At 33.9% G+C, this 11,326-nt stretch overlaps 2 protein-coding genes and 1 long non-coding RNA gene across 7 annotated transcripts; 2 read left to right on the top strand and 1 right to left on the bottom strand.

Moving 5' to 3' along the window:
• Positions 1-1,450: 1,450 nt before the first annotated feature.
• Positions 1,451-4,916, bottom strand: Tyrrs (Tyrosyl-tRNA synthetase). Its single transcript, XM_071796990.1, has 8 exons — positions 4,683-4,916; positions 3,676-4,091; positions 3,298-3,560; positions 2,991-3,203; positions 2,716-2,910; positions 2,353-2,617; positions 2,071-2,212; positions 1,451-1,952 (listed from the first exon to the last, which is right to left on the bottom strand). Exons 2-8 carry the CDS (start codon positions 4,047-4,049, stop codon positions 1,839-1,841), a joined length of 1,566 nt encoding a protein of 521 aa, XP_071653091.1. The 5' UTR covers positions 4,050-4,091; positions 4,683-4,916; the 3' UTR covers positions 1,451-1,838.
• An 83-nt stretch (positions 4,917-4,999) lies between these two features.
• On the top strand, positions 5,000-6,669 carry LOC139824469 (uncharacterized). 5 transcript variants are annotated; one of them, XM_071796996.1, is made up of 6 exons: positions 5,031-5,154; positions 5,224-5,287; positions 5,364-5,571; positions 5,662-5,760; positions 5,865-5,933; positions 6,142-6,669. In XM_071796996.1, exons 1-6 carry the CDS (start codon positions 5,140-5,142, stop codon positions 6,554-6,556), a joined length of 870 nt encoding a protein of 289 aa, XP_071653097.1. In that variant the 5' UTR covers positions 5,031-5,139; the 3' UTR covers positions 6,557-6,669. The 5 variants fall into 5 exon arrangements, with proteins under 5 accessions (XP_071653096.1, XP_071653095.1, XP_071653094.1 ...); XM_071796995.1 differs by having other exon boundaries at positions 5,000-5,287; positions 5,671-5,760; positions 5,868-5,933; XM_071796994.1 differs by having other exon boundaries at positions 5,001-5,287; positions 5,671-5,760.
• Positions 6,670-9,129: 2,460 nt separating this feature from the next.
• LOC139824478 (uncharacterized) lies at positions 9,130-10,249 on the top strand. The gene is made up of 3 exons (XR_011735110.1): positions 9,130-9,312; positions 9,454-9,949; positions 10,021-10,249. It is a non-coding gene; the product is annotated as an uncharacterized lncRNA (long non-coding RNA).
• Positions 10,250-11,326: the final 1,077 nt, after the last annotated feature.

Below are 11,326 nucleotides of genomic sequence, written 5' to 3'. Positions count from 1 at the left end.
GAAAACGGCTGAGCGCTGCGCGCTAGCACTTCTTATATTTAGTTTTAGTGCTAATGAAGGACTAGTATAGGCTGCGTTCAGCCGATACTCCGCTAGCCTAGCAATCGTGAGCAGTCGCTCGTTTTCGCTCGTTTTCTCTCCTTTTAATCCATTGAGTCAAAGGAGAGGAAACGAGCGACTGCTCACGATTGCTAGGCTAGCGGAGTATCGGCTGAACGCACCCATAGAAATAATTAAGTTTCGTTCAAATTCGTTTCCCGATACTTGCGTCCTTCCTTTGTAAGCAGCTATTTGTTAGCACTCAGTAAGTGGCTTTTCGTATGCTAGATGTATGGTCACAGTTTCCAATTGTGTCATTTATTATGACATATTACTTGATATAAGAATATTAATAAGTAAATATTAAAAAAGAGATATTTTGTGTGATACATTGCTCGAAATAGTATCATATATAATAATGGATCGACAAATGCAAATAGGATTTATAAATACACATAATTATAAGATATTTTATATATAAATTAAATTACAGTCAATTTTTATATGGTATTTATGTGGTATTTTTCTATTTAAAAAAATTAAATAGATATAATTAAATTAAATTTTTTATTTTTATATTTGATTAAATCACATTATATGTCATGTACAGTAGGAATTAAAAATAAGTAGTTAGTACTAAAATGTTATAAATTAAAATTTTATTTAATGAAGTAACACAATAGTAATAATGTAACTAACACATATATTTTAAAGATATCAAAATAGATAAATAATATACTTTTTCCTAACGCGAGCGTGAAATGGGCCGCTTTTCACGCTTGTTTTGAGTGAGCAAAACGATCCATTTCGCAATTGATATAGCCAGTTTGGTCGAAGCAAAGGAGTTTGTTAATCTAAAAGATTAGTGCTAAGAAAAAAACCGAAAAAAACCGGCTAGAATCACGGCTTTAGGATCACCTTAAGAAATTATTAATGAAAAAGAGCTTTATTATAACGTTTTGACAAGGGTTACAAGAATACGCAATAAAAAATAGGGGGTCCAATTTAAAATATTCAAAGTGATCCTGATTTGACCTTATTCCACCTAAGGTTAAACTAATAAGGTCGTTAAATAGATCTTTTTAAACCCTACAACTTTTGTTTGAAAAATTTTTTTGTAAGACTTATATTTTTCGAGATATTTCGGGATCCCGGTATTTTTCTTTCATCTTGTATAATAAGTCTGAACTGTAGATAGACGTTATAGGTATTCTCTTGTAGATCAAAATATACCGAAGCGCATTCTGCGAGTCAAACGTCAAAGCATCGTATACGGTTCCAGATATAAAGTAATGTCCTGAAAGTCCTTAACGGAAAACTCGTTATGAAAATATGCTATTCAATTTCAAAGAATTCATAACAGGATCTGTTTTTGGAAATGTCTATTAAATGAATATATGTCCACGTAAAATGGTAGAAATTTGATGATTTATTTAAAAATTTACATTGAAAAAAAGATAACTAAAAGAATTGAAAAAAAATTGCTTTGCGATACTAAAATGTTAGTTACGATTTTAAAGTCAATTACACAACATTTGTATTGAAAGATAAGGCCAACATTTTATTGAAAATGACAATCGATAAAGGCAACTGTTTATTGAATCTATTTATTTATAAGTTTGCCAATTTGGTTAAATTTCTTTGACTGATGTTGAATTTGTATTTATGTGCGCGTGTTCGTTAAATATGTTGAAAAAATATGAAAAAGATAAGATATCTCATAAAAATATAAACAATAGCTAAATATCCCTAGCTAGCCAAAGCCAATATAATGAACGATGAAGTCAGATATAAATACATTATTTAATCGGAACATTTTTTAGTGTGTCACATGTTATCTTGCCACCCGTCGAAGTGAGCAATGGATTTCCACTCCAAGAAGCTATGCCATCTCCATTTACCACAAGATCCACCTAATAACATATTATCTTATTACAACGTATCTTGATCTATTAAATGTTACGGGAATGTTGACGAATAAATGCTCAAAGACTCAGTAAGCTAGTTAGTGAGTTTAGTTTTTAGACGTACCTGCAACTTCTCCCACACCTTTTTCTTGGGATTTAACACATCATCCGCAACTCCGTCTTCATATCCCTCGATAACAATTTTATCGCCAGGTATGCTGTCTGTGGGAGGCCTTAAAGGCTCCACTTGCTTAATTGGTTCTTCACTGTATAAAATATATCGTTTATTGTTTATCAATATTTATTTTTGTTTATACATTTTGCCCGCGTTTATTTTTTGGTAAATGATTGACGTGTGTGTGTTTGCGTAACATTAAGTTGAAAACTACTTGTATATGTAACATACACTGAAGCACAGAGAACCATTCCATGCGATGAGATTCCTCTGAGATTTGCTGGCTTCAGATTTGCAAGAATTACCACCATCCTGTTTTCCATCTCGTTCAGAGGTACAAAATTAACTAAGCCGCTAACTATGGTACGTGGACCATTTGATTCACCTAAATCTATTTTTTCGACATATAGCGAGTCCGCATCAGGATGCCTCTTCACTTCGACTATTTTGCCCACTCGAATATCCAGTCTTGCGGGAGTAATTTCCGCCTCTGCTTCTGGATATCAAGAATTGTGATTGCAGTACAAAGCTATCTATACTTCTTACTGGTAACAAATAAATGATTCCATCGTTAAATATACAAAAATAAATTACTTTGTTTCTGTGGAGGAGGATATGCTTTGCTCGCAAGTAATTTCAGTTTCGAGTTTGCTTCAAATTCCTTTCTTATTGGATCAAGGAGTCTGTTGATGTACACTTCTACAGCATTTTTTAAATCACCAGGGTGTATTTCTTGGCTCGCAAAAGCGGCTTCCAAGTCTTCATATTTAAAGAAGGATACATCACCACCTATAAAAGCACAAAGGTACAACTAAATTTATTAAAAAATATCTTTCCGTAAATCCGCCTATATAGAGTGAATCACATACCGAATTCTGCAGTTCTTGATATGTTGAAAACTTCATCTTTGAATAATGGAAATACAACATGTTTGCAGAAAGTTAAAACTCCGTTATCTGTGATATTTCCCGGCTCACAAAATGCTTTCTTCAGCTTCTTCTTTATTGTTGCAGGATTATCCAATAGATCGATCTTAGAATCTTCCTCCGATGAAGACATTTTAGCACCTGCCAAACCAGGAACTAAACAGAACGTAAACAGTGAAAAGTTAATATTATGAATAATCGCGTTAATTTAAATGCCATGCAAAGAATATATTCCTCTTCTAATACTGACTCATCGGATTCATCAGATGGATACATTTTTCATAACCCAGCATTGGTAGATATTTCTCTGAGAAAGTAAAAATTTTTCTTTGATCAATGCCACCAAATTGTGCGTCCACCTTTAAATAATGCTCATCGAGCGCTTGTAGACTTGGATAGAGAAGACCTGACAGCAGTGGATTAGAGACTTGCTTAACAACTTCGGCACCTGCTTTCTTCGCATCGTGCTCTGTCACCAATGAAGTCAGACGATATACATCTAACGTATATTCCCTTTAGAAAAAACTATGTAATTAATTGCAATGTCATTAATAAACACAATATATAAGTTTAACAATTATAATGCAAAATGCTAAGGTACATACAAAGGAGTTTGTTTAATACTTACTTGGACAACTGGTAGTCTGTACCTTTGACAAATTTTAACTTATCCAATGGTACACCAATTGATTTCAACATCGCTTTGATCACAGCCTCGTAATATTGAGTACGAAGTTCCAGAAGCTCCCAAGGTGCTTTCATATTATCTAAATACGCATGAAGATCTGCGAAGAGGATTGTCACCTCAGTTCCGGCCCGTAAGAAATCAGCTATTTTGGACATGGGGGCAAAGTAGCCAATATGAGGCTTTCCTGTTGTAGCTGTACCCCAATATAACTTCAGATCACGTTCCTTCAGGATATTCTTAAGTTTTACATCTCCCAGCCATTCTGATAAATTTTTGGTAATGAGTCTGTACTTGTCGGACCACGTCAAAGCCATAATTACTCTTCTTTATAGGTTTTAATTATTCTTTGCAGTTATCTGAATAAATTATTGATATATTAATTTAAATTATTTTTATTATATATATCTCATATTCAAAAGCATAAAATAAATGTTCTGTTTGGATAAAATCTAAATTTTCTGAATTTAAAATAACATATAATCAAAGTCATCCTGTAATACTAAATTGATATATGTTTAGTATATAAACCCATATATACCATTTTTTCATGTATCTCTATTTAATTTTTCTTTTGTATCAGATTTTACTTTTAGAAAAAAGTATTATTTCTTTTTCGCATTGAAATGCATATTTACATGAAATTTTAGAGAAAACAATACGTTAAGAGTATGTCCAAATATATAATTTATAAATTAACATTTTTTTATACCCGACTTTGAGCAAAATTTTTTAGTAAAACTTCCATATGAAGTAACCTAAAATGTCATTTCTTTGTAATTTTTTTTGCCACTTTTGATAGTGCTTATGACATTATGCGAGAGGCTTAAATCAGAGAGGTTTAAAAACATGTTTTTATATAAATAACTTTACATTTACAATTTATTTCAGGACGTTTATCGTACAAATGTGGTAAACTTAACCTTCTCGTTAACAGATCATGAACTTACCTCCTTCAGCTGGATTCAGACCAATTCAGACAGGACGCGTCAAGCGTCAAGGTGCCAATTCATGGGACGCTGAAAAACAGCGTTGAGCGACGTCACGTGACATCACTATGATGCCAGCGTCAAGAAAAAGAAGTTGGATTTTTCCAACTTCAAGCGTCAAAGCCAAAGCAGCGCGAAGACGCCGAAATTTTGACGCTGTTTTCCTTTTCATGAATTTTAATTGACGCCGGCGTCAATTGTGGTCATACGACCTTCTTGCCGCTGAAAATGAGCGTCGAGCGTCAGCATCATGGTAGAAAGAAAACAAGGTATGCTTGTTAAAGGGGTCGAAATTGAGCATGTTCTGCGCAGACATGGCGACGGCCAAGCGAGCGCCATATTGAATATATATAGATATACTTTATGTATATACATACGTCAGAAGTGAACGTGTTCGGCTTAATTTGTCTTTTTTAAAATGCCTATGTGTAGTGTAAGTGGATGCAAAAATAAAAGCGAGAATGCAAAAGAGAAAAATATTCAATTTTTTTCTTATCCAAAGGATGAAGAAACTGCGTTAAAATGGATGCAAGCTGCTAACAAAAATAAAGTTAACCTAAAAAACGGTACGTTATTTTGAATCTATATAAATTATAATTGAGGCATATATTTTTAATACTTTATTGAAATTAATTTTTGTAGCTCGCATATGCTCTGTCCACTTTACACCAAGCTGTTACAAACCAAAGCCAGCGTATTTAGCAAACTGCGAAAATTACTCGTCTAAGAAATTACGAAGACTTCATGATCATGCAATTCCAACAGAAAATTTGCCACTATTGAAGGAAAGAGAAGTGCTAAAGGAAGTGCAAAATCAACACAACATAATAAATGTTAGTGAAAACAGCAGGTGTGTATTATTGTATTATATAAAATATTTTCTTATTATAATATGTGAAGATTGCAATAAATTCTATTTTACAATATCTTTTTTTAACAGCAAAAACAGTTTTAGTGAGTCCGAGACCAATTTGATCGACACTTCAATGGAAAATAAAGCAGAAACATGTTTTATGCAATCTTCAAAAGAAAATGCTAGGTATAATTTTATTGATTTCATGCGTATTAACGACTTCATTGCTGTACAAGAAATTATTGCATGTTGTTTTATATTTTTATTTCTTAAATATTTTTTACTTTCAGCAGTACAAGTGATGATACAATGGTAAACACACAAAGTAATTCACAGACTGTTATGTCTGAGCACTTAAGGTAAACAAAATTAATTGTCTGTATGATTATAAAGCATCAGCTCAAATATATATATATGTATATAAATATTTTCATGTCTAAAAATTACTTGATGTTTACTAGGATGTGTATATATATATATATAGTAAACATCAAGTAATTTTTAGACATAAAAATATTTTATTGCATATTGCAAATTTTTTTCAAATTAATAGATAATATTTTTCAGATTACGAGATAAAATTATTCAAGATTTGATGAAAAGACTAAGCCAAACAAACAAGGTAAACGATTTGCTTAAGAAACAAGTAAAACGATTGCAAAGAGAAAAGACAAGAGTTACGAAACGTGTAATAAAAGAAAATGTCCATAATGTGCTCAAAAGGATATTCACTCCGAAGCAAATTGACGTTTTAATGAGTAATGAAAGAAAAAAAAGAGTAAAGTGGGGTCTTGAAGACATATCTGCTGCAATAATGTTAAGAAGCTTGAGCCCAAAAGCATATCGTTTTTTAAAAGAAAATCACTACCCGTTACCAGGATTATCCACACTTAGGAACTGGGCATCTCGCATGGAGTTAAAAGAAGGAATTTTATCTGATGTTGTCTTTTTAATGAAAAAGAAAGCGCCATCGTTTCTGTAATATCAGCGTGCCACATATGTTCATTTTTACATATCAATTTCTTGTATACTGTTCAATAATAAACTTATTGAACACAACTTCTCGTGTTATTAAAATAAAATATTTATTACATTTATTGAAATTGCTGTATTTAAATAAACCCATCTTATATCGACAATATTTTTAAAACTTCAGAAAATTATTTACTTTTTCCTCATACATCTATTATATTGTTCAATTCATGCTTATTTTACATTTATTTTAATATTTCTTTATATATAATTTTAACATTTTTTACTTAAAATTAATTATTACATGAAATAAAATTGCATTATATGCAGAACAGAAAAAGAACTTAATTCTCATTTAAAAAACCGCGGGCCTAATTCTATTGGCCAATAAACCAATATGTCTCCAGCTTGGCCCAACGCACTCATTGGTTATTAGAAAGGATGCGCAACAGCATACCTTGTTTTCTTTCTACCATGGTCAGCATGAAAAGGCACCTTCAGCAGCGGTGACAGCACCCTAAAGGCTGATTTATAGAGGCCGTAATCGTTGATTTAAGCCGTAATCTTTAAGAAATTGACCAATCACAGTCGATTTTTCTTCTCACATTCGACTGTGATTGGTCAATTTCTTAAATATTGCGGCTTAAATCAACGGTTACGGCCTCTATAAATCAGCCTTAAAGGTCGAAGCACATAAAATTACAGGAGCCATAGGCAGAATGCAGAAGCCATAGCGCATGCGCTGTGGTATTAACCGCCGTAGAGTTAACAGACAAATTGAATATTTTGGAATTATTCTTTTTCATATAATTTGGGAATCATTTGGGAAAGTTTGGGAAAATTGTTTAAACATTTGGGAAAGAATAGATTTTTTGTTATTAACAATATTTATCGAGCGTCAAGTTAGCAGATAGCGACTATGTTTAATGTTTATTATAAATGGAATCGATTGGAAATCATTTGGGGATGACATCTTTATTGTAATTTTTATTTGGGAAAAGTCGCTTTTTTTGTAATTTAAATAAATCTTTGTATTAAATGTTCTTTTTCGCTGCACTTCTGCACTAGTACAACAAGTGAACTTACTGCACTAGTTCAGAAGTGTAGCGAAAAAGAACAGACCGTTATCGGCAGTAGTGTGAAAATTACATATTTTTCGGAGGAGCTGAGGAGCAGCGAGTTGCTTACGTCGAGACCACCTCGACATGACAATATACTCCGAAAAGAAAATTTGTAGATGTTATTTTCTTCATATATACTTCATATATACATTATTTATATCTTATAAACAGATCAGTAATTCCTTTATTTCCTTTTCCATAATCGTGGTACACTGACTTAAGGTGCCAATTCATGAGACGCTGAAAATGAGCGTCAACAAGGTGAACGTGGTGGTTTCGCTTTGACGCTAGCGTCAAAGAAATGAAGTTGAATTTGTTTAATATTCAGCGTCGTCGCTGAATCGTCGTTAATCGTCCTAGTACAATCAATAATATTTTATGGATACATATATAAATAAAATATATTATTTCTGAAGATTTTTACTTGCTGAAAATGAGCGTCGAGCGTTAACGTGAAAAGGCACCTTAATGCTCGTTATTCTCATTTTCTCGTACATTTTGTTTCTTTTTTATTCTACTTTTCATATATTCATTCACACTCTCGCTTGCTCGCACGTTTGTTTCAAATAAGATACACTGAAACAACGAGAAAAGTAGATAGATTCTTATTATTAGTGATAAATGTAACCGCGTGACGGAAAAGGAATTCTTCTTTCAACCGAATGTATTTCCGACTCATGCGAGTCAGTGTACCTCGATTATGGAAAAGGAAATAAAGGAATTACTCTGTTTATAAGATATAAATAATGTATATATGAAGTATATATGAAGAAAATAACATCTACAAATTTTCTTTTCGGAGTATATTGTCATGTCGAGGTCTACTCGACGGTCTCGACGTAAGCAACTCGCTATTCCTCAGCTCCTCCGAAAAGTATGTAATTTTCACACTACTGCCGATAACGGTCTGTTCTTTTTCGCTACACTTCTGAACTAGTGCAGTAAGTTCACTTGTTGTACTAGTGCAGAAGTGCAGCGAAAAAGAACATTTAATACAAAGATTTATTTAAATTACAAAAAAAGCGACTTTTCCCAAATAAAAATTACAATGAAGATGTCATCCCCAAATGATTTCCAATCCATTCCATTTATAATAAACATTAAACATAGTCGCTATCTGCTAACTTGACGCTCGATAAATATTGTTAATAACAAAAAATCTATTCTTTCCCAAATGTTTAAACAATTTTCCCAAACTTTCCCAAATGATTCCCAAATTATATGAAAAAAAATAATTCCAAAATATTCAATTTGTCTGCTAACTCTACGGCGGTGTGGTATTAGGCTGAGTTTCCACTGAGCGCGTCACGCGTCGCGTCGTCCGAGTTTAACCAATCAAAACATCCCATTTTGATCCCGTCACAAGAATGTAATGAAATGGGATGTTTTGATTGGTTAACTTGTGACGACGCGACGCGTGACGCGCTCAGTGGAAACTCAGCCTTACTTTATCTGCCTATGGCAGAATGGCAGATATCATAGCGCATGCGCTATGGTTTCTGTATTCTGCCCATGGCTCCTGGATTTTCAATCTACATAAAAATACATAATGCATAGCCACGGGCATAGGCACATACATTCTCATTGTAGCCGGTCCTAAAGAAAAGTGATTAAGAACAAAGAACGGATTTATATTGATTAACACGTAAGTATTCTCATTATTTAATTATCAACGTAATGAAAATACGATCTGACAATGACCGTATATAATTATATTAGTGTGAATTGTCTCAGTTTCGTAAACATAGTGTTTTGAGGTTAATTTTATTTTGTGTGCCGAATACAGCAGCAGCAACGCGCGGCTCAGGACAGTTTGAAAAACATAGACAACGAGTCCGATGCACCTAAAATACCGATCAGATTATCAAAGATTGGTATTCGGATGACGAGGACGATGATGATGATGACGAGGGAGGTAATCTTACTATAGTGGATAGTTCGAAAGACGAAATCGAGCCTATCGAGAAGACGCAAAACCTCGTTATCAAGGAGGAGTTCCAGCCTGCGACATCCGTGTCCAACGTACCCCAGCCGGCCGCTATTTTGGACAAATTAGGTGACCTGAGCAAAATTGATATCAGTGCCGAAGTATCCAAATTGCTTTCTACTCTGAAGGCTCAGAGCTCCGCGACCAACAAGACGCAAGCAAACTCGAATCAAGACGCGTCGAAAGCTAAATCGGCGCAAGGTTCGAAGACGGATAGCGAGACGTCGTCGAGTCCGAGGCGATCACCAGAAATTGTAATTTATTGCAAAATAAACGCATCTTCTCATAATTTTCGGTAAGTTTTATATACAGTTTAGGTGTAAAAAATTTATTATTAAAACATTCTCTTGATTTCTCGTTATCAAGGAGGAGTTCCAGCCTGCGATATCCGTGTCCAACGTACCCCAGCCGGCCGCTATTGTGAACAAATTAGGTGAACTGAGCAAAATTGATATCAGTGCCGAAGTATCCGAAGACAGTGCATCTGTCGAACTTCGTTATCTGTCCAGTTTTTAATTTTTATCGACAATAATAAGTTTTGATAATATGTTTTATTATTAATTAATATAAATAAACATTGTTATTGTCAGTCGAATTACTCTTTCACCTGTCAGTTACTTTGTATATGCATATTCGTGATTTTTGCTAGTAATAATTTCCACGAATTTAAATTCTTAGGTATCAGCGCAACCGTCAAATTACATAATTAACAATTAAGTAATTTAAATCGACCGTGACTGGCAATATATAACGTCTTTTCGATATGAACATTGAAAAACTGTGAGCCAACTTGGTTTGTCGGATTCACACAGCACTTTTTTCCGGATCAATCATCGAGACATTATTAATTTTGACCATGGTTTTTGGTCAGTTGATGTAATTTCTAAATTAAATAGTTTTTAAATTTTATTGCGAAAAATATTACCCCAGCCAGGGTTTGAACCTGGAACCTCCCGTATACCGTGCGGGCGTCGTGCCAATTCGACCACTGAGGCTGTAGTAATATTCATCGCAATAACAACTATAAGATGGAGCACCGATTACTAGGTCGACGGTGTATAATAAACAGAATAATAAATTTCTTTCGCCAGTATATAGAATAACAATTAAGTAATTTAAATCGACCGTGACTGGCAATATATAACGTCTTTTCGATATGAACATAGTTATAGTTGTTATTGCGATGAATATTACTACAGCCTCAGTGGTCGAATTGGCACGACGCCCGCACGGTATACGGGAGGTTCCAGGTTCAAACCCTGGCTGGGGTAATATTTTTCGCAATAAAATTTAAAAACTATTTAATTTAGAAATTACATCAACTGACCAAAAACCATGGTCAAAATTAATAATGTCTCGATGATTGATCCGGAAAAAAGTGCTGTGTGAATCCGACAAACCAAGTTGGCTCACAGTTTTTCAATGTTCATATCGAAAAGACGTTATATATTGCCAGTCACGGTCGATTTAAATTACTTAATTGTTATTCTATATACTGGCGAAAGAAATTTATTATTCTGTTTATTATACACCGTCGACCTAGTAATCGGTGCTCCATCTTATAGTTGTTATTGCGATGAATATTACTACAGCCTCAGTGGTCGAATTGGCACGACGCCCGCACGGTATACGGGAGGTTCCAGGTTCAAACCCTGGCTGGGGTAATATTTTT

This window comes from Temnothorax longispinosus, unplaced genomic scaffold (genome assembly GCF_030848805.1).
Source record: "Temnothorax longispinosus isolate EJ_2023e unplaced genomic scaffold, Tlon_JGU_v1 HiC_scaffold_39, whole genome shotgun sequence".
Taxonomy (NCBI): Eukaryota; Metazoa; Arthropoda; class Insecta; order Hymenoptera; family Formicidae; genus Temnothorax; species Temnothorax longispinosus.
The sequence above is the reverse complement of the archived record's forward strand: the minus strand, read 5'-3'. Positions and strand labels throughout refer to the sequence as shown.

Excerpts from the sequence above, each read along its gene's own strand:
- Tyrrs (XM_071796990.1), bottom strand. The coding sequence starts at position 4,049 with ATGGCTTTGACGTGGTCCGACAAGTACAGACTCATTACCAAAAATTTA. Across the intron at positions 2,213-2,352 it reads ATGGTTCTCTGTGCTTCAGT|TGAAGAACCAATTAAGCAAG; the intron begins GTATGTTACATA and ends TATTTTATACAG. Across the intron at positions 1,953-2,070 it reads AGGTGTGGGAGAAGTTGCAG|GTGGATCTTGTGGTAAATGG; the intron begins GTACGTCTAAAA and ends ATATGTTATTAG.
- LOC139824469 (XM_071796992.1), top strand. The coding sequence starts at position 5,140 with ATGCCTATGTGTAGTGTAAGTGGATGCAAAAATAAAAGCGAGAATGCA. Across the intron at positions 5,761-5,864 it reads TCTTCAAAAGAAAATGCTAG|CAGTACAAGTGATGATACAA; the intron begins GTATAATTTTAT and ends TTTTACTTTCAG. Across the intron at positions 5,934-6,141 it reads GTTATGTCTGAGCACTTAAG|ATTACGAGATAAAATTATTC; the intron begins GTAAACAAAATT and ends AATATTTTTCAG.